General features: G+C 39.5%; 1 protein-coding gene across 1 annotated transcript in view; it reads right to left on the reverse strand.

Moving 5' to 3' along the window:
• Positions 1 to 7,583: 7,583 nt before the first annotated feature.
• LOC115016999 (probable flavin-containing monoamine oxidase A) overlaps positions 7,584 to 27,216 on the reverse strand; it is a 33,483-nt gene continuing 13,850 nt past the window's right edge. The window contains 6 exon segments of the mRNA XM_029445159.1: positions 7,584 to 7,607; positions 8,746 to 9,034; positions 15,041 to 15,141; positions 17,508 to 17,594; positions 19,205 to 19,363; positions 25,499 to 25,599. Coding sequence (XP_029301019.1) covers positions 7,584 to 7,607; positions 8,746 to 9,034; positions 15,041 to 15,141; positions 17,508 to 17,594; positions 19,205 to 19,363; positions 25,499 to 25,599 — 761 coding nt within the window.

Consider the following 27,216-nt stretch of genomic DNA (forward strand, 5'->3'; position numbering starts at 1 on the left):
TGTCCTTCCGCCCCGGTTCGAAGAACCAGAAGCCTGATGCACTCTCTAGACTGTTTCACAGGTCAGATGGTGAGAGAGTTCCAGTACCCATCCTCCCGAGCTCGAGGATTGTGGCTCCTGTCCGATGGGGAGTCGAGTCACTGGTTCGCCAGGCCCAGAAGAGGGAGCCAGACCCCGGGAATGGACCCTCCAACCGGGTATTTGTCCCAACTGTGGTGCGATCCCAAGTTCTGCAGTGGGGGCACTCTTCACGCCTTACCAGCCACCCGGGAGCACGCAGGACTCTGGAGTTTGTCAAGAGACGGTTCTGGTTCCCTGGCATGAATGCGGATGTGAGGTCCTTTGTTGCTGCTTGCTCTGTCTGTGCCCAGAGTAAGAGCGCCCGTACCCCGCCTCATGGTTTCCTTCACCCTCTACCCATCCCCAAGCGGCCCTGGTCCCACATCTCTTTGGACTTTGTTACAGGCCTTCCCCCCTCTCAGGTTTGATTCCCAACAGACCTTGTCACCCTCACCTGAGACCAATTTGCCTTGGGAGACCCTACCAGGAGCACTAGGCTCCAGACAACACAGCTCTCAGGTTCATAGGGACACACAAACCTCTCCACCACGATAAGGTGATGGTTCCCAGAGAGGTTTCAATAATGCAAAAATAAAATAAAATGTTGCGGTACTTAAAGGTTCAATGTGTAAAATATGCCAGAGTTTAAACGTAAAACATTAAAACAATGAACTAACATTATCAATAGAGTGTTGAGGTTATGTCAAAGACGTCTATGTATTGTGTTGCGGAGATATCTACTAGAATCAGCTAACTGACAATTCCGGCCCGTCCAGTCCAGGAGGCGATAGTGAGTCAGTGTAGCGCCAGTCTGCCCTCAGACCAGAGGGAGAAGAAGTGTAGCTGCCTGACTCGGGCAGACAGACTCGTAGTCTCTCCTTGTCCCCACTCCTGCCAGTAGAGTGTGCGAGAGAGACGGGAGACGGACAGATCTCCCGACTCCCTGCCGGATCATCAAACTTTCTGTTGCTGCCGTTACACAGGTTAGACCCAGCGTTCCATCAGCCCGCTGTCACTACCGGTGCAGGGATTTTCACCAGCCGTATACGAGCCATCGGAATGGCTGCATGATCCCCTCCGGGTAGGCAGTCTTATATTGGCGCGTAGGAGGAAACAAAAACATAAATATGACAAAATAAAATGATACGGCCGGCATAAAAACAAATATAAAGTGCATAAAAAACTCACCTGAGCTTGTATCTCTGCAACGAGCCGGTCCAATATAGGGGTATAAATTCTTCACCAGTAGTAAAAGGTTTCTTCTCTTAGCAATACAGTTAGTCACTAAGTATGACGCTCTCAGTGCACTCGCATGTGTTGATGTGGTGACCATCAGTAATTGCTTCTGTCCTTCTTGTTCATGTTTTTTTCTTCTTCTCCAAGGGCTTGTCTTTTAATTCAGGGTTCTTGGTCTCCATGTGCCTCATGTGCAAGCCTGTGTATTATGCAGAGCGGCACATGAGAATCATCTGTAACTCTTCAGTTGATCCAAAATGCAGCGGCACGTGTATTGACTAGAACAAGGAAATGGGATCATATTACTCCTGTATTAGCTGCTCTGCACTGGCTCCCGGTAAAATACAGAATAGAATTCAAAATCCTTCTCCTGACTTACAAATCAATTAAAGGTCAGGCTCCAGCATATCTTAAAGATCTCATAGTACCTTATAAACCAACTAGAGCATTACGCTCCCAGACTGCAGGGTTACTTGTGGTTCCTAGAGTCTCTAAGAGTACAATGGGAGCCAGAGCCTTCAGCTATCAAGCTCCTCTCCAGTGGAACCAGCTTCCAGTTTGTGTTCGGGAGGCAGACACACTCTCCACATTTAAGAGTAGGCTAAAGACTTTCCTTTTTGATAAAGCTTATAGTTAGGGCTGGCTCAGGTTTGCCCTGGATCAGCCCCTAGTTATGCTGCTATAGGCTTAGACTGCCGGGGGACACCTCCCTGCTCTCTTCCTTCTCTCCCTCTCTCTTCTTCTCCCTCTCTTCTTCTCCCTCTCTATCTGTATGCATTTATGTAAATGTATGTTACTAACTCACCATCCGGGGTATCATCCCCGGAGTGTCTGTCTCTCATGTGGCAGGTTGCCACTGATAAAGTTTACGTCAGGATCATGAATCGTGACAGCGCCTGCTGACCTGGTCCTGCTGGACACCGGGAAGCCTTATTGACATTTTCCTGGATTCATCCAAACTTTCTATTTCTTTTTTTTTTTTCCAACACAACATAATTTCTGTCAAATGTTGTATTTGTACTATGTTGTTTATCCTGTACACACGACATCTATTGCACGTCTGTCCGTCCTGGGAGAGGGATCCCTCCTCAGTTGCTCTCCCTGAGGTTTCTTCCATTTTTTCCCCTTTAATTTTGGGGTTTCTTTTAGGAAGTTTTTCCTTGTGCGATGCGAGGGTCTAAGGACAGAGGATGTTGTAACCTGTACAGTCTGTAAAGCACACTGAGACAAATGTATAATTTGTGATATTGGGCTATACAAATAAATTTGATTTGATTTGATTTGATTTGTAGCGATAAACACGTATTTTAAGTAGGACTCCTGATGTTGTCTTTTAAATGCAGATTTATTTTTCTTGGAAGTCGTAGGCTCTTCTGTCTCCTCATTGGGTCTTTTCCCCTTTCCAAAAAAGCTCCTTAAAGACGTTTGTTTTCCACTCATTTTTGCTTGTATCACGTGACTGAGACGTGCGTCTTGACCTATGGTCTTGACATGTGTCAAGAGACACAGACGCACAGACGGATATATCCGGTCATTTTTCAAAATAAAACATGTTTCAAACTGATAATCAATAGAAATATTTTTTTATTCGTTCTTTCTGTGCGGCCGGGTGCCAAATGACCGGTGGTTGGGGACCACTGGTATAGACCCAGTACTAGGGGTGAAATACTGCCCCCTATTTATTTGGAGCAGGTGGCTCGGAATTACACATTGAACCTTTAACCACACAAAAAAATGCCCCCCAAAAAAGAATTGGATTGACTTGAATTACTAAATGAATATGAATGTATGAACTACCAACAAGCTACTGCAAAGTGAAGTTAAACTACTAGTCTATTACATGTGGGACCCAGGCCAGCGCAGAAAGTTAAGAAAATCGGTATTTTAGTTCCATCGAAGCTAAGCCCTCAGCAGCACGCGGTGTGCAGGTGCAGCTCGTTAACTCTCCTCCTCCACTCCCGCCGGCTGCTCCTATCCGGACTGCTGCTAAGGGGGACAGGTGATTTGCTGCATTCAAACGTGCCCTTATGTTGACTGCCACTGCTTGTTTTGTTCTTCTGTTGTAGATTAATGTGTACGTGGCTCACGTCCGTATCCGTCTGTTTTCCTGTGGTTTAGTCAACATTGTCGCTGTCCTTAGTGCTGAATAGTAACTGTTTTACTGTTTACAGATTTATTGAGGATGCACAGGCAATGTGTTTTTCTTTCTCTGGTGTGCTGGCGGTCTTGTGTATTAATGTTAGTTAGTTAGTTATTTTCTGTTATTTTGGTTCTGAATGCCTTTTTGGGGTAATTTATTTTTGTTCAACAGCCTCTAAGGCTATCTATACACCTTGTTGCTCATATAGTTGACTTGTGCATGTGGAAATATATATATTTCAAATATAAAGATGTTTGGTTGTTGGCCTTGAATCAGCCTGGACCAGCTTAAATGAAACTAGAGAGAGCAGGCAGCAGTTGATCCAGTGTAAGCCAGTGATAACAAAGACAAACAGTAAGCCATGGTGCCAGACTACTGTTCAATGATCAGTGGTTGTTGAAGATGCTCTCCGGGAGAGAAATGAGAGGGCTGGCAAAAATCCTTTCAATCAACTGTGCACTCAAGTGATAACAATGAAATCACGTATGATTGGTTCATGCAGGTATATCAGTCTACTGTCCTGATAGTGTCTGTGAGTTGTCTAATAGTCCCTTGTAAACACTATGATCTAAAAACAGTTAATTGTGCAGGTGGCTTTTCTAATTTCCAGAGTGTATTAAATTGGACAGTTTTGCAAAACCAATTACAGAAAATGAGTCCAACAATTTAGGGTTGTAATTCAGAAGTTTCATCACAATACGACATTATATTGATTCTTTGGAGAACAATACCATATTGGGTGATATCACCCATGCCAGTATATATGTGTATGCTAATATGATTTAAGTCAGGGGCTTGCGACCAATATGACACAATATCATATGTCCTTTTAACAGTTACATTTTTATCAACCCCAAAAAAGCAACTACATATGATGTGACAATATTATTACTGGGCTCTGTAGGAAGAAGGTGCTTGGACAGAAATGGTGACACAGACGTGGCATTGGAATTTTAAAATAAAGGCGTATCTTAAAGATGATATTTTTATTTTATTTTACATTTATCATATTGGAAAGTAGATAATTGAATCGAGTTATGGATCCACACCACCTGTGCTGTTAGAGTACAATGCTAAATTACACAGTAACCTCTGGCCTCACTACTTATACATTATACATTATATTATTTTTATTTTACATTATACATTGGTGCTGCAGAATCATGTAGTATGGCCACAATTAATAAAAACAACCTGACCTTGAACTTTGAAGTAACTATATCACAGCTGCAAAGACAGCTGCACAAATGACTCATTAAGTTTTCATAACGGCCTCAAAAATCATGATGTGTGTTCAACACAGGAAAGCTGCTTTGGCAAAGAGGAGCAGAGGCCATAAGTGAACCCATGCCAACATTAACCGAAAAGCACTTGATAGGATATTTGCATAACAATGCTACGAATTGCAGTCTAAACAACACGATTGCCAGAGTTAAATCAACCCCATGCCGACATAATTTCAAATAAATTAACATTATTATATTCCAGGGTTGCTGAATTGCATTATGGTACTCTTAAGCGCCTGTCAGCATAACCTATATAGTATGATAGCCATATCAACTTAAACATATAGTGTCTGGTTCTAACTGGGTAAAGAGTTGTTTATGGTTCCAAATATTGATTACACTGCAGCAATGTATGCATTGTTAAAGTTGGTGCTATTGCCTGAAGGCAAACACCAAGGCAATTAATGTGACATGTGTTTAGAGGCTACAGTAATTACAGCAACATTCCTCATGTAAAACAAATGTGCAAGAGAGTAGAGGGTGATGGTGAAAGATGCTGATATGTCTTTTTTTGTTTTTTAATTTATGTACCATATGTTAGGCTTTCAATCTTTTTGGGGCTAAAAAAACAATTATTACATTTCACCCTTATCTGTGGAGCATCAAAATATCGAGCAATCTGTCTACCATCCTGCTTTGTTATAAAACCTAATATACCAGGGATTTCCACGTATTATGGAGAAGCCAGCCAGTAAGAACAAGTAGCCAGCTAGTGAGATCCAGGGACATGACCCCCTGGAGTAAAATTGTATACACTGATATTAAGTTTGTCATGTTATATAAGAGTTTACCTACCCCATTGTAAAAACGTAGTAATTACTTGTTAGGCTTCTTATGCATTTTAGCCCACACAGTCTGTAAATAGCTATTCATTTTTAGAACCACGCCTATTCCCAACTGATCAGAATTATTTTCAGGATGTCTCCTGTCTGTGCAATCAATACAATTCTTAATGTATCAATTGTCAAATACTGAAGAAGGCTGTTCTATACTCAGCAGGACACAGCCTCTCTGGGGCTGATACAGACACGATTCTCTATCATCATGCTCGCTTTGTTTTAATGCAGAGGCTGGTGGTCGTAAACTGTACACTCATAGCAAATCACAAGTTGTTATAATACATTTAGAAATGTATATGATAATGATGGACTTAAACAAGTAGTTGCCTGTTTGGACAGTGCCTATGGAAATATCTAAATATTCCTTCAATATTATTTTCTGACTGTATTATATGAAACGTTTCTGGCTGCTATATCTCGCCGCGCTTCCTTTCACAGTGAAATTGGCAAAAAAAAATGAAAAATCACTTTTCTCTGAGATTGAAAACGGCAGTTTCACTTATACACTTGCACTGCCAGGGGTCACTAACAGGCAGACCGCGGTCCGAGTCCGGACCCAGACACCGACATATCCGGACCCGGATCCAATAATCAATCAATTATTAAGGGATTTTCAATTTTAAAGGGGCGCTTCTATTTTAACCGGCGCAGCTTTTCTCGATTTTACGGCACTGGTTCAGCGGTTCATGAAACTCACAGACCAATTACATCCGAGTTAAACCATCCCATGTGATGCTACTCAGCCAATCAAATCTGTGCATTCCAACGGGCAAACATTGCGACTCTGAATACAGACAGATGAGAGGCGAGAGGCGCGTGACAGACGGAAAGACGTTTTTGACCAAACATACCCACTAAAATCTGAACTGAGGGCACAGAAAATAAGCACTCAGAGCCCAATATGATTTTGATTTGTGACAAAATAAAGCAAATAGGCCACCTGTCAGCATCATCAGCCACAGAGAACAGTTTGACCCAGTATGTGCTAGCCTGGGTCAAACTGTTCAATTGTTAAGATGTGTTGAGACTGATTTATTGTAACATTGGTTGAGAGTTAAATCAAGATGTGAAACAGTTAAAAAAAAAAAGGGAAACTCAAGCTGCTGCTACACTTTATTTTATTTTTCTAAGATTAAGCACTTTATTTTAAGATGCACAATTTTATTTATTTTCTCAATTTTATTTTTAAATGTAGCCCGAGAAGACCATTATACATATCGACAGTAATATATATATATCTGTATAGTTCAATGTTAAGTGACAATAAATATTGTTCTAAATGTTTTTAAATGGTACTTTCTTTATTAGATTTGACAGTCAGCTGTTGATGACGTGCAGACGTTGATACAGCTACTAGGCTACTTCAATATATATCAAACTAATTCATAACGCAAGTTAGACATTATGATGCTCCGGACCTTTGCTCGCGGAAATATTCTCTAACTGGTCCTCTTAGAATTTTAGTTGAATACCCCTGGTCTAGGCATTGACAAGCTGAGCCATTTGTGACTATAGCATGTGTCATGTTGAATAAGTCACTGTGCGTGTAGTATACTTGTTCTAATAAATACATTCATAATAGAACCTAAGAACTGGATTGAATGACAACAAAACAGCAACTAACAAGGCAATTCCCAAGATTATTGCATGCATATCTTAAACTGGGGATGACGTACATCATGTGAAGGAACCTCTGATCAGCATTGTGGGGTCTGTGAAATAGCACACCCGTCCGCTTTACCATTCCTCTCAGAGGGGTCAAGTTAGAACAAATGGAAGTATATGACTCAAATTCACATTTGAGTTACTCATTACTCTGTGACTGTTAACCAAAAATGACCAAATCAGTGATGAAATGGTGCAAGAGACTTGCACATGTTTGGAGAGGTTTGTCTTGATTCAGCCTGGACTGGCTTAAATGAAACCTGGGGAGAACAGGCAGTGGATCCAGTGCAAGCCAGCGATAACAAAGACAAATGGCAAGCCATGGCGCCAAATGAGTCATAGACTACCATCCAATGATCAGTGGGAGTTTGAGATGCTCTCCTGGAGAGACACAGGGACCGACACAAATCCTTTCAATCAACTGTGCATCAAGTGATAGCGATTAAATCACTTTCTCTGGGACGTTATCATTGTGTGACTGGTTCATCCATCTTATGCTCATTCCAATGTTTGTTGGTGGTTTTGTGGGCGCACAAATGCATGTGTGGCTCTGCTCCAAGCCTAACAGGCAGGTTTTATGGCTTTCTGGGAAACAATGCAAGGCATGCTGTATGAAAGCTCCATTTCCTCACTGCAAAGTGGTTTAAACACAACATGATCGCTCTGAAGCTCTAAGCTTGCATGCATTAAATGTTATGGTATTATGTATAGGTATCGCTACAGGAAATAATTGTCTTCCTATTTATAATAAGCAAATTATAAAACCATTAAAGTTGACAAGAAAAACTAAAGTGAGGATCTGATGTCAATTAAATGATTTGTTCAGTTTTATTCTATGTTTTCAAACAAGGGGAAAGCCTTTTATAGGAGTAGTTTTCTTTAAATATACTTTTGTTATGATTGTCTTATAAGTGAACTAATGTATCAAAACGTATTATTAACAGTTCATAATGCAATACATGTTATACTGCAATATGATTATACCATCCATCCATCATCTACCGCTTATCCAGGGTCGGATCGCGGGGGCATATGATTACATGATATATATTATATGATAATATGATTATACTATAATTATAAAAAACAAACACTATGGCAGAAAACATGCCTCAACTGTTTAAAGAACACTTTGTATTGTATCTGCACACTCTTAGTCAATATAGAGTATATTGGATATAACATATTAGGTAATACCACAATTAGCCAATATTATAATATGATTTGTTATGATAAAATATAACAAAAATAATCTTGAGTTTAAACCTTTTCAAACTTTATTGTCAAATATGAAGTTTTGTGAAAAAAGGAACAGAAAAGAAAAGGAAAAAACCATAACATTGAAAAATTCAGTACGCAGAACAACTTTCCTTTCGAGCCCCAGCTAAAACTTTATTTGTTAGTTCTGTCTAAATCAAAACCAAACAGGTGAAAAGCATACCTGTTGTACAGGTCTCTATTACAACATGTATATATTATGCCTTGTTGTTGAAAATACATTTGTCAAGTAAGTTTTGACCTTTAGCAATGCATTTTGATTCTGAGCCAGCAAGATAGCTGCACTTACTGCCACTGTTGCTATGACCATAGTCTTGCTTCTGGACAGGTAGGTGAGTTTGGATGATGGAGTTTGCTTGACAGCACCCCTGACAGTTTGACTCTCCTGCACTGCTTCCTGCTCCTCCTGAGTCAGGGTCATAGGGCAGAGTTCAGCCAGTACTTCCAGAGCTGCTCGCTGACCAGCTTGTACTGCACCACTCATGTACCCGCACCACATGGTGGCTGTCTCTGTGCCTGCCCAATGGATCCTGTAAATCGAGGAAAGTCAATGAGCCAAATACTAAACACTTAGCCTTATGTTGCTGTTTAAAAAGGCATTCATTGTATCTATTGGAGTAATGACATCCCTTTCAGCACATCTATTAAAATGGCTTAAGCCATTGACAATCAGTTTAATGTTCACACATGTGAAGCTGTTGACTGATAATCTGATGCAGTTTTGCCCACACCTTCTCTGTTGGCTTAGATGCTCCATGTCTATGTTCACTGAAATTTGCAAACACATGACATAACTAGAAAAGCACAATGACAGGGATACTTCTGATCCAGTGTCCTCTGCTCAATGTAATGACAATAAAGGATGTCTTTATAAAACTTATAAATGTCTACCCATAGTGCCAGAGTCTGTTGTCAACATCAGTCCTCAGGGCTTTGTCATTGGCAAGATGCTATAATTTTGGGTTTGATCAGTCTGACAGACATTCTCAAAAAAGCCCAGTAAAATTAGCAGAAGGAAAAAACAAAAAGGGTTGGAGTCTATGCTCGGGAGGGAAAATGTGACAGTGGATGCTACTGCTGCCGACTGCCAGCCCCCCAAGATGTTGAACACAATGCCTGCACAACTGAAGATGAAGAATTAGTTTAATTTTACCAGTGGCATTATGAAAACATATCACTACCCACCCCCAACTAAGAGCATCTAAACTTTAACTTTCTTAAAACCCCACTCCATTGGACATAGAAGAAAGAACTGAGAGGAGTGGTAAAGAGACTGAGAAACCAGCCCGCTTGTACAATGTGGTAAGCGAAAAGTAAAGGCCACTGTTCTGGGATACAGATGGAGGGGCTGGTCTTCTGGCTAGTTTCTGTGACCCCCTCTGATTGATGAGGTAGAGCTGAGTTACAGCCCAACATGAATGATGCCTTTCAATGTTAGCCTTCCTTGGGCTTCTCTACATGTTGGGGACAGAGAAGCCAAAGTGTAATATGAGAGATTCCTCACTTCTGCTCCAAAGCCGGCTACCCTGCAGCCTATGATAGATATGATCAAATGTAATGGCCTGGTCTAATGGAGTGGATGGACACTTTGAATGGGTTATGTTATTTGAGTTGAAGGAGTCACTAACAGCCTCTCAAGAGAAAAGGATGTTAAAGTACTCTACCATGTGTGTTGGCTCCCCTGTGAGCCCCTGATACTTACAATTACACATGACTGCTGTGTTAAGTGTCATTCTACAGTATGTGGTACATGTGTCTCTGGAGATCCATAATCCTGGCCTAACTGGGGGAAGCTAAAAGAGCAATACTACCTGGACGTCAGTTTCTCAACAACTGATTTTATTCTTTCCCATCTATGTAGCACTAAGACACACAACATTCTACTAATTCACCATCTGAAGGAAAGTATTCAGTACACATACAGTGGATTACTGCTCATGTATTCACCATCATGCTTCAAGGCTCCTCTACTATACCATTCCTCCACCCCTGACGATCAATCAGAGGAAATGGGAAGGGCCCCCTCTTAGCACCTTTTTAATCTGGTCAGAATCATTGATGATTCACTTATGTTATCTGAACAGCAGAGTTATAGGCCTCAGGAGAAAACAAGCTGGACTCAATATACACACTTCTCTGTTGCTGTAAAGCTAGATATGACGATGGATTTCACAATGGATGTTACTATAACAAGAAATGGATGAGTAGTCCGGAGTGAACAGCTGTGCCAAAGCTGCAATGTTTGAGTGTTCAGTCCTACTAAAAGATGCCACTTGCGACTTCATCAGCAGAATATCCAAGAAGATGACCTCAGACTGAAAGGCCTTTTGGCAACATGTCAACAAGCTTGGAGTTGGTTATGCACATCACCACCATTTACTGAGAGTTCCTGGGGCCTTATTGGACTCTTCAAACGGATCCTAAAAAAATTTGTTTGTTGAAGTTGCCTGACGTCACCCCAAGTATAGGACCTTTTATTGCATCACATGGTTATACAGCAGGGACTCAGAGCCCAACAAACCCAATGATCACTCATAAATACTATATACAGATAATAATGAAAAAGGAAAGCAATGCATTCACCAAGTATGGTAATAAAATAAGTTGGTGTAGGGAAAAATCAATCAACACAACCATTACAGCGACATGCAGGTGGCAGTATAATGAGCAGCAGCATTATACTTAGAGTGAGAGCTTTCCAGATTAAAAAGACCGCTTTGTGGTCTTGTTGGAACTTGATTGGTGTCTTGTTTAATGAAGTGATTATAAGATGAGTTAAATGAAACTGATAGCCCCAACAACTTTAGTGCTTTGTCAAAATTATTGCAATACTTTTGTTTTTGTTCACGTTTGAGAAATGTAAAGCGAGTGAATATGTTGGTCTGCCATTTAAAGTCTCCCACATGGAGGGTAATGCACAAGTATAGGATTAATCAAATCTCTAAAACTGGGAATACAGATAAAAGAATCCCTCTGAGCTGAGTGAAATATCATTTTGACCTCCACTGTACTGTATACAAACTGTTCTGCTGTGATCAATTTAATCACATTTCCCAGTGGGCTGAGTCAGATACTATAGCAACAGATGAACAAAAATGGATTTAGAAAGAAACTAGTCCACATTGTCACCTTAAGCACAAATACAGACTCTAGGAAGATTAAAGCTTTCTTTCTATTCCGTCATAAACCATAAACTTCATAAGCATTTCATCACAGAGACTAAAGTATTCTCCGAAATAAACTGGTGTTACTTTTTTATCCCTTATGTGTATGGAAATGTGAAGGGTTTTTATGTCTTAAAGATTGCATTGTAGTTAATACCTGAGACACAAACTTTGTTTTATCTCTCTTCCATTGTATATGTTTTTACATTGAGTAATGAAGTGCATCTGTAACCAATCTCCAGAAAACTAAAGGTGTCTTTATCAGTCCTCATGATGACCTCATCGACTACAATGGTGGACACTAATTAACTTGACTGGTGCAGTCTGTTTTTGCCAACAGAAAGCTCCTCTGTCTTTGATTATATGGCGTCTGAATCGAGATTAGTTGTAATATTCAGAGTTTGGTTGTCTTGCAGTTAGTTCCTCACTGCTCCTACTGTACAGTCTTGTCAGTAGTATCCCCAGCGAGAGATATGACACAATCATCTCTTCACTCTTTGAGTATATTTACCTGAAAGTTGCATTGACAAAGTCGCATGAAGTTTCTGTGTGGTGGATAGTGCTGCCAACTCTTGGTGTAAGGATTGTGAATAGATATTTGGAAATGCTCAATGTGACCAAATTAATTCACAGCCTCACTCACAGCCTAATCTTTGTGTATTTTGGACGCTGCATAATTCCCTGGGGTGTGAGTTGTGGTACAGACTGCAATTCACAATTGTATAGTTATAATTGAAAGAAATCAGTGATCTATTTGTGGGATCTTACAGATTTAAAGGTGTTGGTTTTATGCTGTGTTGGAAGGTTCAGCAGGAGTGGGTTGTATTGGAGGAGAAGAGACACTTGTTCTTGTACCTACTCGTCTGTTGACTCCAGAAGCAGCTTAGCATTTGCTTCTTGCTTACTTTTTCTTTGTCTCTGTGACGCCCTTGGATATGGAAAGCAAGGAGGCACATTTGTTTTATTGGATTCTCCTTGTATAAACGGATGCTTCGCTTACGGCCTATGTGTTGGCATATCGCAATCCTACTGTATGTGTTGGCAGGGTGTTTCATGCAAATTTGAGAAGCAGTGTTGCTGCACTGAGTCTTTTTCAAATGTGTGTGTGTGTGTGTGTGTGTGTGTGTGTGTGTGTGTGTGTGTGTGTGTGTGTGTGTGTGTGTGTGTGCGTGCATGCGTGTTTGTTTGTTTCATTGAACAACCACAAAAACATGCTATATTTATAGTATATTGTAATTTGAGATATGAAATCTGGATAGAAGATTGTTTTGATGGATTTAAGTTCAATCTTATTGAACTTAAATCCATTTCACCGTTGACCCTTCCTTGAACACTGACCTAACTGAGCTGAACAAGAAACTTCAACTTGCAAAACTGATTTTATTTGGCAACTTGGGGGCAGTGGAAACATTTTTTTATCACAACACTGAGCATCATCTCCTTTTTAACACTACAGATGTAGATGTAAATGTGGAGTCGGGTCCACATGGTGACTGTAAATCCAATATTCTGTGTTTTCAGCCTTTTACCAACTCCTGAGGGAAACATCTGGCTCTGGCTAATTGATAAATGCTCCACTATGTTCAGCAGCTAGTCACTAACTTTATCTGACTGTTTAGTGGTGAGAAGGTGGTGTACACTGGGCTTTTATAGCTTTACATAAACCCGCTGTATGCTACGGCCAATAACTATACTATGAGAACTGTGATCTTACAAACAGTGAACAGTGAAGTTGCTAAGAGCTAAACAATGAGGTAAAACTCAACATAAAGGTCCGTAGAGCCGAGAGGAGTTGCAGATTTAGGTGACAATTCTTGTCAATATATCAATTATATTAATAAACCACGAAAAATAATGTAATTTAACCATGTTAGTATTGATTGTTGGCAGCGTACGTTTTAATATTAAAACCATATATTATATAGACTTCCTGTGAAATCATTCTGGTGTTTCAGGATGAGGAGCTGCTCTTCAAAAGCCAGAACGGAGAAGTCCTAATCCTTGCTAACTTCATTGTGTGGACACACAGATGCTAAACCTCCACTTGTAATTATCAGAGTTAGGTGCCATAACTGGACTTACAGTATGACATGCCATTTTGATTCTTTGCACCTATTTCTGAAAAAACGAAATACAGAAACCTGATATTGTTACACAACAAGCCCACCGGATTTAACCATCAAAGTTCTACAACATTTATAATTCATTCTGTTACACTCTGTGTATCGTAGGTTGAATGAACTAATCCTTCACTGTTGGTAGTGATAATCCAAACAATGTGAGGAGCAGCACAAACAACTATTGTTGTGGGGTTTTTTTGTATATTTCAGCATCCTACAAACCAACTCTTGAGTTAGTGCAGAGTTTATTCTGCATGCGTTTTGAAGCTATTGACTAACTAAAGCATAAACCCACTAGGGTCAATATAATCTTGGCATCTTTTCTTTCTTCTTACTCATTCTTGTCTCTACTCTCTAACCACACCTAGAATTGAGTAGCGAGGGCCTCCTCTGTAAAAAGCTCACATACTGAGCACTCAGGCATAGTACCCACCTAGGATAATTATTCTAATCATTACAACTACACTGTGGTCAGTTTTCAGAATCATACTACCGCAAACAAAATCCCATAATCCGCCGGACTCTACTGGAATCCGCCGTGATGTTAAATATAATACGTTGGAAGCACTTGCAGCATTTTTGTCAACCAAGCATGGGCTTGTCTTCATTAGACGTGCTGGATTTGTGTCAAGGTCACAACATGTCCTTGAGGATCCATTTTCTATATGGGCTAGGAACGTGAATAAGGTCTACCGCCTAATGCCGCTGTGAGAGTAACGTTACGTAATGAGCTTTCTCTGCTCCCTACGGACTTAATGTCATTACTGAAATGCATTACCTGGATCCTCCTCCCCACCTCTCGCTCTCATTCGTTTAGCTGTGTGCATCTCTGAAAAGGCCATTAGAAATGTATTACAGGACGTTTTCCGATGACACCATTGCCTACAAACTCTTGACATTTCTTTAGAACTGGACTAATGTGTATCAGCGAAGGCATGATCACTCCTACGACTCGTGTCAATGATCTGTGGGCATTGGGAACTAGTGAGTAATACCTGGTTGGCAGGGTGAAGTGCAGACTTTGTTTCTGTGGTATAAAAATAGTATGAGCATCCAACAACCACAGTATCTCTCAGACTGTCATGTAGTGTAAAATTGCTGAACTATCAACTCAAAATTTAGCTCTTGAAAGGATTGGCATGCCGGTTTACTCCACTGCATCGCTCTGCTTAACCATTGTTCTGGTGAGAGCCCAGAGGAAAGAAGGAAAGGTGTTACGCTGTGGTGTATTTGTCTTCAGTGGGGAGATTACCTGCCACAGGGCTTCCTCAGGCTCGGGTGGTAATATGTTAGGAGACCTGGTGCCATGACATTAACAGGGCACCCTCCGCTGTAGTCTTCCTTAGCCCAGTCCTGTAAAGCAGAAAGGTTTCAATTACATTACATTAACATTGTAGTATTTCATGTCACAGAACAAAAGCATGGCTTTGTCTTAACAAAATGAACTCTCCAAATCTAATCTAGTCTATTTTATTTGAAATATATGTTTTCAATAATATGAAAACACAACAAATACCAGGGCCCCTTCTCAGATAATACTGGAAACTGTGCCCTTTCAATACTACCTAAAGTTGAATACTTTTGCATAGTATACCCATTACTGTATTGTATGTTTTTTTATCACATGAGTCGATTTTAAAATCGAAGCCTACTTACTAAATAGTAAATAAGTAAATGTTGTTGTTAAATGGCAGGCTTTCCACCATAAAAGCTGTTAGGCCCAGCGCCCAAGTTGTTTGACAGGGAGGGGGTGCTTAGCGAAAACTCAGAGGAGCGGCTTGTCCCTACAATGACAAAAGCTTGTCCACCTTAAAGTTCAGACCACCTTAAAGATACTCTGTGGAACTTTTAACTGGTTATGAAACTGGTTATGAAACTGTCTCAATGTCGGCATCAGCAGCTGCTCCTTATTTGATAGGAGCCAACATCAACACCACGCTGCTGGTGGCCCTCCCTTCCCTCCCTCAGTTTATGAGGGTGAATGGTCCCATCTACTGTATGCAACACTTAGCTCGGTAGAAAACGTAATACCTAAAAGTGACTTGCATGCTCTACAGCAGCGAACTAATATAACAATGATTGCTTTCCTGGAAGCAAGGGAGGCACGGGAGAACTAGAAGCTTCTCTAGCAGTGTGGTATGGTGCACACAGCCATTCCTTTTTTAAAGAGGTTTCATTGCTTGTTTAACACACTTTAGTTTAAAAAACATATTTTTGAAATACTTGATGCTTCGGCCCGGAAGGGAGTCAAATAATAAACTGCCAGAAACCCTGAGCTCGTCATGTGGAAATAACTACAGTTGGATTCAAAACGTAAATGAAAAATATTGTTGGAACTTGTGGGTTACTCGCTCAGTAAATTCCTGTTTGAATAAAATGGTTAACAAAACATAATTAGTATAAAATATAGAGATATAATTAGCTACCATAAAATCATGCCAAATATGCAAACTCTTAACTATCAATTTATCAGTTTTTTTTTCCTCTTCACTAAGCTCTGAGTTGTTGTTGTATTCTATAAAATGATGTTCCCATTGAGTCTCTACAAAGTGGAATCGTGATGTCTCCCTTAACAGCCATGCCTCTAATTTCCTCAGGGCAATTTTACTCTCGCCTTTCAACAGTGAGGAGTCCAGAGACTAAAATCATATCTGCATGACTAATGTGCTGTTTCTCAGTCTAACAATGTTTGCTGCACATCATTTAATGGAGCAAGTAGCTATTCTGTATTCAGCATGTGTGGCACAACATAAGGAATGTAGGATATCTACTTCATGTAATATGTTCCATTCCAGTGTTCTCTTTCCACACTCAGTACCTTATGAAAAGCTGCAGAAAAGTCACCTTTTTCTAGTATATCTCTAAAGATGGCTTGGCCTCTACTACCATCCTAGAAAATAAATTGCCATCTGTCCCTAGGCCGTTTCAAAACTTGGCAGACTATGTTTGATCCCATGCTGCCTACCCACCTTCCTATCAAGACAATTATGATGGCTCTGTCATTGAAGATTCAGGAGTATTCAGTTGTTGTAATAACCTTATGTGACATTTCTTGTGGTTCTTTTTGTGTATGGATCATGTAATAAACATATGTGGTCCACATTAGCACATTTGATGAATGTGGATTAACAATTGCATTGCTGGAATACAAAATCAAAAGTACAATGTGATTACTAGAAGATACTGAACACCAAATCCATGGTGAAATCCGTAGGCGGGTTAGCTAATGTTGTTAGCAGCCAGTGGGCAGCAGAGTCCTACTTGTAATGTCCATGAGTTGCATTATGATGCTTTGGCGAGAAAATTGAATAAATACAGCTGTTTGAAGGATTTGTTTTCACAGCAATATAAAAGGGATTTTAGAGAGGGAATTATGACCTTTTTAACTTCCTCACACTGGCTCTAAGCAGCTTATAATACATAATTAAAACCAATAATGCCAAGAATTATTTAAATCAAAGCAAGAATTAGTTTTTTACTGTGGTATGAAATTGGCTATTGAGAATCATGGAATTTCACTGGTATTGGCATCAACTACTACATTTCTGGTATTGTGATATCCCGTGTCTTTGTTAGATCCATGTTGGGCCGCCTGTTTGTATTATTTTTTTCCTGTTATTTTCTCTCTGGAATACAAGGAAAAAAATAATTTTGACACCTAAAAATTCTGCCTCAAACTGAATTACTAGTTGTACCACATTAGACATTGAACTACTTACTTTCTCTTCATAGTGGATGAAAGATGCAGCTTCAGGACCTAGGTATTTGACCAAACTAGAAAGCACAGCTTCTCTTCTCAGGCCATCCTGCAAAGAGAAGGAAATGCTCGTGTCCTTACACTCGCTCATCGCTATAACGGCATGCTGCAAAAATATTAATGCATCTTTAGGAAACCAATCCAAGCTGGACAAAGGAAGCAGCAGTCAATTTAAATAACTCAGGCGTTGTCAGCACATGCTCCTGGTTGGATTAGTTCACATGGTGAGTTATGTACAGAGCAGCTGAGTCCTGAGGACCAAAAGCACTGATTACCATGAAACATGCTGACAGATGTTGCAAAACTGTCTAACATTCCTCATCTGCATGTCACTTTACCTTTGCTCTCAGCAAACCCTTGCACAATAATATATAGCAGAAACTCTTAATGCACTTCTTACAAACGAACAAAGAGTGAAATGAAGCATGGTGCCAAATTTCATTCAATGTAAAATGTTATAAATAATCATTTTTGCTTCAGGACTGCTCATAGTGCAAACCGAAAAACTTAATCAATTACATTTTAATATGTGGCTCATCTTGTGCAAGCTCTATGAGAGTCAAGTATGAAAAACAAATCTCGTTAAGAAAATATATACATCTAAATCTTATATCAATTATACACAAGCAGTGTATAATAAGTGTAACCTTTAATGACCATTTGCCTCACACAAACGAACACTATCTTCCTCTCTTTAGCGTAACAAGCAGAGGTTAATTATTTAGCACCTTGTGCAGCATGGCACAACAGGGAGACAGCTACGCTTGAGCTATGTCGCAAGTCAGGCTAATGACTGAAATGCCAAAACAACAAGACAAGGCCAGATTTGATTCTCTAGGTAAAGGGAAAGCACTGGGAATAAATGAAAATGTCAATGCAGAAAGAAAGCGAGGAAAGGAAAGAGGAGAGGATGAAGGCTTATTCTGAAAAAGTGTGTATTGAGTTGCTGAAGTAGAAGCAGAGTATGTGAAATGTCACCTTATCAATTGGCTACAGCACTGAGTTGAAAAAACACTATGTTCTATATTTACCAACGTAACAGTTTTTGAAAACTAGCAGGAGCCCCCCACTGTTCTCTTCAGTCTATATGCTGTGCTGTTTTCATATACAATTTTCATAATGCTGCTAGAGAGCTTTTCTGTTGACAGTGGCATTATTTTGATAATGCACTCTATGTCGCTTTTGCATCCACACAAAATGTTAACCACGCTTAACCCTAAACATGCATGAGAAATGGTTAAAGCTCAAACATAATGTACATTTAAATTTGAACAGAATTATGTCTAATGAAACTTCCTGACTTCATAGTTGTGCTATAGAACCCACTGACATCTCTCCAGGCAACTTGCAAAATTAGAACTGGCTCTCTCTGTACCCGATAACCCCTAATCCAAACCCCCATGCCCACAATTTGTGAAAAGAGTTTCTATACATCTTCAACTTAAATATAATGACGCATCACCCTGATGTTGGAAAACAATATGAATCAATTACTTTTCTCATTTACCATTTCTATGCACTATCATTAACATGAGATTACACTGAATCACAATGAAAATTCAAACTGATGGCACAAGGCATAGCTGTGATTTAAAATGTTCTTTGAATTATAGATAATTACTAATCGGTGTATGTGCCTCCACATTTATAACCTATTACCTCCTCGGAACTCCATCGAGAAGCCTGCTGGCCGGCAATGAAGCCTACCAAGGCAGCATTACCGCTGGGGCTGGTGGCATCAAAGGTAACACAGAATGGACACTCACTGGAGGATCCTGCCACTATTTCCCCAGAGAAGCCCTTCTCTCTCCAAAAAGCCTGTAAAGAAACACAGTTCACAGCATCATCGTATATCAATAATTACAACAGCACAAAGCCCATCATTTTCCTTTGATGAAGAGGTGGTGCACCCATTGAGGTGACTTGGTGTAAATTAAGTCATACTAATTAATACAATTAAAAAATATATTAAATATTATTATTATTAATTCCTTCTGATGGCCATGTTAATGTATTTTTGAGCTAATGCACCTACTTCATTGTAGTGCCAGTTATTATCAAGTCCTTTTTGAGTTTATGAATATTAATGGTTTTATTAATATAAATTATCATTAATATTTGGTAATAACCAGACTTGCTCATACCAGAACCCCAGAATATAACGCACGTATAAAAACCCTGTCATTGTTCTCTGTATAGCCCCACCGGTGTGTGCTCTGCTTATACAGCAACTTGTCATCTAAAACAATTACAAGTTTTTGGAATGGTTATATTTCAAACTAAGTCTTGATGCCGTCGAGCACGCATGTCATTTTAAGGTATTGCGTCTTTCTATCCAGCTCAGTTTTGCATACAGGGACCAGGACGGGACCTTTCACCCTCAGAAACTGATTATAAACCACACATTGCATTTACTCGAAGAGTGTGAGTGAGTACTCTACAAACTGATTGCTTTGCAGTTGTTTGGCTCCTATTATTGCTATACAGTGTGTTCATATCAGAAACAAAGGCAGTAGTGAAAGTTGGGCTTCCAGCTGAAGAAAAATGGATATGGAAGTGCAAGGTAAGTTAAGTAATTTACAAAATATACAGTGTATTATGGTACTAAACAACCTTATACAAAAGGCTTGTATGAGATCTCTATAAGTGGGCCAATCTAATGTACAATAATGTAAACAAGTGTGTTTTATTGTCTGTACAAACAACGTATGAATTTCTAAATATATCTTTCAGCAGAGCTTATTTAAATGTTTATTAAATAAGTTTCACACGGGCAGATTTTATATTTTCAACATTAAATGTTGAGAACATTCCATGGTACTTCCTAAGATGGCATGAGAATGTCTCACGCCATCTTAGCATACTTTTTTATATAAATGTATTACAAATGTCTCATGAAATAATAAGTACTTGGCTCTCTTGCACACACTTTGTGTAGCATGCTGGCAACCTTTCTGCCTCACGTAACAAGTGACTCTGAAGAACTTGCAACCAGTTCATTTGAGTGTCATTTGAGTGGGCATCAAGTGACACTTTAACATTTTTTATTTATGCATGTAGTTCTTGTGACCTGCTTGGATGAGACAACATTGGGAGAATTGGTGTGAAATTTTGCTGAGCCAGCAAAAGAACAACTAAACTTACAGTAACCAAATGCAGTAAAAACAAAAATAGAAAATGTATTTAGTCCCCCAACAATTTGCATTCTAGTTAGTTTTACTCCTACAATAAAACATTTATTTGAAGTAGCAAAAGCACTCTAAATCAGACACGTCGTTATGTTATTTCTTCATTAGCCAGACCCATCTGTTCTGTGCACATACAGTAGGTTCTAAGAGCTCTGTCAGTGAGGCTAATTTATGTAAACAACAGGCGTGAAGCATAATGGCATACCTTCAGCCTACTGTAGATCTCAGGAGACATTGAGGAGTAGAAGCACTTCATGGCTACTTCCCTCAGTCATAATTGAGATATTGTTATACCTTGTTCAGGAAGGCATGGACAGGACACCTGCGGCCATCTTTAGCCTACCTAAAGGCTTTGCCTACACACCATGCACAAACAGGCTCCTTCAGGCGATAGAATGTGCTGATGATCAGTCTTTTACATCCAGACTTCACATAAGCTCCATATAATGTGGAGATTCGGCTGCTGTAGGCGTTGCCCTCACAAATTACCCAACATTGGGGAGCGTTGCCAGAGGTAAGTGAAGAGACAGATGTGATGCCTAGCCTGAGGCTGCATCTAAGGACTTGGATCCTGAGAGGGACAAGCTTCTTCCAGAAGTGCCCTCCACTGTGGAGAAGATAATCCAAGGCAGGACTGCAGACTCAACTATGTATGCTGAAAATGCAAAGCTCTTGCTTTGCACAAGTGATGTGATAAGAGTGGTCAAGTGAACTGCTCAGTCAGCTCAGTGTTCCCTTTTATTATATCTTCTCTTAGAGATGTGTTGGCTGCCATCTGCTATCAAAGTGTTTCAGTGATTTTCCGTGGTCATGGGTTTAGTGAGTGGTTGTTTTTTTAACCACTCACCTCTGAAATGTTTGAGACAGTGAGTAAAATGGAAGTGTCCAGTACTAAACTCACTCTTCCTCTCCCTTCAGTGGGCATTCTTGGTGGCTCTTGATATCCGTTAAAAGAAGCTGTTTCTATGCATTATGCATTTCAATCTCGGGCTGTTTTCAATCTAAACAAAGAGGCTGCTTGCTTTAATCTCAGCTAAAAGGATAAGTGAATCCCATGACATTTCAGCTATAGTAGAGACTAAGTGATGGTACACTCAGAGCTTCATTGCAAGCAATTACTTTTCTACAGGATGACATGATGTTTTATTAAGCCATTCAAATCTAGATTTTCACAATTCAGTGGCATTTTGAACCACAACTACACCATAATATTCTGATGAACTAAAGTATTAAGTAATAAGTAACTTGGTAAGAAGTGCCCCTCAGGATAGCTAACATTGTTTCTGCTTTCTGTTTCTGTAGGCTTTATCACAGTGTTTGGAAGAGAAAATAAAGAGCCTTGGATTTTATAGCACCCGATGACCAGATGATGATTGATTGTTCGTTCGGTACGAATTACACAAGGTGATGTGAGACTTTCTCTGGGTGATCGCACTAGATCATCAACGGCATTATTTAACAAGGGAGCACTAACGGGGGCAGCAAAGTCACCCTGCCAACATGAAGATTCTGACTTGTCTGGGATCACTAACTGGGCTGTCTTGTCATTTAGTGGATGCTTGGTCTCGGATGCATCTTTTTCTCAAAACTACAACAAATAAGGTGAAAATAATTACATAATTGCTCTCAGAACAAAACCTTATGAAATATGGACTTCATTCGGTACATCACAATAATTTATTTCAATGTCATTGTTTAAATAATTATTGACCCTTAGGCTCAATAAATGTCAATAAACCAGATGTTTCCTGTAAGTCTCTCACCACACTGGAGGTATTTGGTCCACACTTCTACTTCTAGTCAATGACATTCGTGGAATTTCAAGCATGAACAGGTTTTCTCAGCTCCTGAAAGTATGCCTCAAAGGACTTGGCCTAAATGAGAGGCCTGCAGATCAGTGGATTTTGTTTTGCTCAATGTCGTTTTTATAAGTTGCTTTTGACCAGAGCCAATGTGCTTCTATTCTCAGAATACTGATGCTTGCAATTAATGGCAAGGGCCAAGGTTAGTAAGGTCTACCTGCCAGAGGACTAGATCAGAACTCTGTTGGGTTGTGAGGGAATCTGGTTGCTTTTTCTCACCTAAGATGTATGTTTAATGGTGTTGCACAACAAACAAATAATAGGGCCTACAACAATTCAAAAATAATGATGCCAGATGTTATCGAAAATGTGCTAAAATGAAAAACAGAAATAGACGTCAATTATAGAGAGAATCAGACTCTCTATAAGAGGAAGATGTGAGTATCAGACAGAGACAGTCGAACATTTTCAAAGTAAAACCACGCAACATGCATAGATGAAGGCTGAATCCAAATGTTGACCTACAGGACTTGCAGACAAGGCCCTTAGCAACGTCACGCACCTACTACAACACTGACATGTTAGCATTATCACGTCGACTTAAAAATGTGCAATGAAAGGAAAGAGAATTGACTGCTTTTGATTTAGGTGAGCTAGTTCCACGGTTCTGGTATTGTGTATGCTGGCTCAATGCTCAATGGATTACTGGAACACTTGATTGAATTGAGAAATGATTATCAACATTTTTTTCATCTGTGTTTTTCCTGTTCAAGTCAAAATGTCTGTATAGTTGCCTTTGATATAACTAGTGCTGATCCAAATTCACTTTAACAGTTGAGCTTCAATATCTTGCCTAGAGTATAATTACTTAAAACGTGATGTCTTTTGATGTACATAATAATAATAATAATAATAATAATAATAATAATAATAATAATAATAATAATAATAATAATAATAATAATAATAATAATAATAATAATAATAATAATAATGTATCTAAATTGTGTCTTATTTAGCAATTTGGAGGATAACCCATCATATTATCAATGAGATCTGCAATCAGAGCAGATTCTCTTTAGGTCCACAGTCAAGTGTGCTTGATGACTTGATAAATTGGGGTTTGTAATTGATTCCAACTGTGCCTGAGTACTATTGCCCCCCTCACCCCCTTCTCCACTCCACCACCACTTAGCTTTCACATTAGTAATGTAGTTCTGTACCCAAATACAATTGGGTAATCATCTATGCGAAATGTGTTACTATATCGCTACAGTGTAGAAAAGCACACCTATGGCAAGATCCCAAGCCCATACTATGGAGTCAACCTATTTTGGAGAAAATGTCAAGAACGACCCTGATGTTAAAGCCTCAGTGGCTTAAAAAAAGTGGTCTTGAGTACTGTATATGGTACACTGGTACAGTTCGCATCAGGCGTGAAAACAAAATGTACCAAAACAGTGAAGTGGACTGCTATGAGTACCAGTCGGTGAGTAGAGTTGAAAAGGCACATGAACGCCTCTTGTCTCCTCCAAAATCGTGCACATGCCTCATGTCTCATCCTTTAGAATTTAGCACAATTTTAAGGCAGACTTTTGCCATTTTATTTTTCAAATGTAATGGTCTGCCCCCGAAGGGCGAGTGAGAGGCAGGGTTAGATACAGCGGGGGGAAACTGCTGTAGAGCTGTCCTATTTTCACATCTAACTCTGAGAATTAAGGGTTTATTTTGACCTAACCAGAGTTGGTGATTGTTGAAACATTCGAAAGACCTAACCATGTTAGTATGGAACATGTTAACATATTGCCTTTCCCTGATAATGGTGCTTTTCTACACTGTAGCGACAACATAATCAAATGTCACTTAGATGTTAAAGCTAGAGAGGGGGGCAATTGTACTCGGGCAAGGTACAAATGAATCCAACCTAATATGAAAAAGCCAATATGCTCTTTGTTGTCAGTCTTGGCTCAGGTTTAATTTCACTTTGCCTATATCAGTGTTTAGTGCACTGGTCTGTAATATCTTTGTGTTTCTGAACCCCCAGTTTCTGGTTCAGTTCAGTTAGGCCAAAGTCTGCTTTATGTGTATTTTTATCCATTCCATTCCATTATTGCCTGCCATATGTCAGGGGAATGTATAAACTCATCCACAATGCTTAACTTCACACCTTTGATATTTACAATGCTGTTTAAATGTTAAAGTACTGCATGTTTTAGTCAAATGAGCCCTGCTTCCTGTTTTACAATTTGTAGAAAAGCATGTCATACTCATAACTATAACTTAGATGTAATTTAAAAGTCAGCTCTCCAATTATGTACAAGACAACCAACTGATAAGTAGTTTATCAAATAAACTAGTTCAGTGACTGATACTTTTTAACTGTTTTATCAGAATCCAATTGCATCTTGGCAAGTCACAGTTCTAAACACTAATGCCTTTGTGTTAATTACAGTAGACACGTTTAATCTACTAACAAGTTGTACAAGTATGTTGTTAATTAATTATGTTGTTGTAAAGTGCAAAATGGAAAAGATTAAACAAATCAAATTCCTTGTGCTAGAAGCTCTTTTGTAAAAAGTGTTGAGCTCTGTAAAGAACTTGTGCCAAATGAATGGACTGCTTTGTCCTACAGGCTTTCTATTTTATTGAGAAGCATTCTTACATTTTACATGAAAGAAAACGCTGCACCCTGATAATATGATTTCAAATGTATGTCTGGGCCTGAATGGCTGAAACTACAATATGATAAGAGTATTATGAGGGGATTATTCAAATCCAGGGGCCCATTTTGCCAAATTTACAGCACAAGATCATTTATTCTCTCTCATTTTAACAAATTTTAGTAAACAAAACAAATGGCTAACTTGCGAAAATATGTAAAAAGAACAACTGTTTAGAAAGTAATTGTCTTAAAAATTAAGATCAAACATCTGTTCAATTTTGATTTGTCTTATGTTACTCACCGTCTGGTATGTAATTATGAATTTTATCATGTGGCCCACAGGCATGTTCTGGGTAAGGAATTCTCTCTGGCTGGGCAGGGCTGGCTGGTAGTGGATCTTTGCTGTGGGGAAAAACAGTACAACATGAATCCCAAATATGACAATCTGTTTTTAGTTCCATTGCATCTAGCTTCACTGGTCTCACCTAGTTTACTTCGCACTATAACATCTAAGACAAATCTATGCTTTATTTTAGAGACAGAGTAAAAGAGGGAAATAAAAATAAGTGAAGACTGATGGCACACTTGAGCTAATCCCTCTATTGATCAGGATGGTTTTATCTTGAATCATTGACTAGCATTAATGGCCTCGCAAATAAATCCCAATGACATTATACTACTCTAGCTTTTTCTCTGCTGAGCAGTTCTAATTGCAGCTCTTACATCTGTAAAAGCTCCATCTCACTGATGTGAGAGCAGTCAAGTGACTTCATCAGTACTGTTAGTAGGTACTGTGAGTCGTGCATGCAAAGAATCCAGACTGGGACTTGCTCTGGCAAGTGAAGCGACATCTGGCCAAGAGCCAGGCTTTTAACAAATGACCCAAGTGGAAGATGTGAAACATCATTTAGAAACTGTCGAGATGCTGTCAGCAACCTCAAAATAATGCCCTTAATGCTAAACAAAATTGATGAGTCCGAAGCAGTAAAATTGATAAACAGTGACATGATAAGTGGCTCAAAACTAATTTGACATGGTCACTTAGATGTTGAAATGACAGCACTGTACACATGACATAAGACCTGTCAAGTGGTGTCATATCCATAAAGATGCTTGTTTAGACTCCAAAGCCATCAAAGTTGATAGCCGCAAATGCATTCTACCTTCTTAGTTGTGAAATTGTTGAAGGCTAAATGAGACGTATTCTGGCATTTTATTCTTTTGAACATTAAAGTGCTCTAATCTGCTGTGACGCTTTCGTGGAATTTCATCACAACTCAGCATCGCCGTTAAATGGAGATGACAAGAAGAAACAGGTTCAATGGGATGGCAGTTTATATAAATAAGATCAAGCGCACCAGTCTGATAGTGTGTGCCCAAAAGGTAGCTAGCTGATGAAAAGGTTCAGAGTACTGCTTGGAAATAGACTATTGTCATGCATTCTTTCTGGCATCAAGCAATTTCCGGACTTGTTGAAGGCTTTGACTTTGCTTTTGAATGTGCCACAGGATGAATACTGAGGATTCCCTATCTGTCAATAGAACTGAAAAGACGACAGAATATCCTCAACTTCAGTCCAGTGTTTGCTTTTGAGTTGGCAAATATTCAAACCGCACACACAAACATACAAAAACGACATATATGACTTTATATGATGTTGGTAAAAAGAGAAAATGGCAACATTTACAGGTCTTTACAGGTTGAAGAGGTCAGTGAGGGGGGAGCATATTCTTAATTTTAGCCATGTTTGTGGCTCGGAAGGCAGTGTCAGTCGGTCCAACACTTTGATTCAGAAATATGGATTCCTACGTCCTTTGGCCCCTGATCTCTCATCTAGTGCCACCAGCAGGTTAACATTTTTGGCTCTTAGTGAAATAGCTTGAGAAACTGTGGGATGGATTTGCAGGAAATGTGGTACACACATCCATGCCTCCCTCAGGATCATTTGTCATGATGTTGGTGATTTTCCTTCAGTGCCACCATCAGCTCAAAATTCAATTTGTCCTATAAATACTTCAT

This window comes from Cottoperca gobio, chromosome 12 (genome assembly GCF_900634415.1).
Source record: "Cottoperca gobio chromosome 12, fCotGob3.1, whole genome shotgun sequence".
Classification (NCBI taxonomy): domain Eukaryota; kingdom Metazoa; phylum Chordata; class Actinopteri; order Perciformes; family Bovichtidae; genus Cottoperca; species Cottoperca gobio.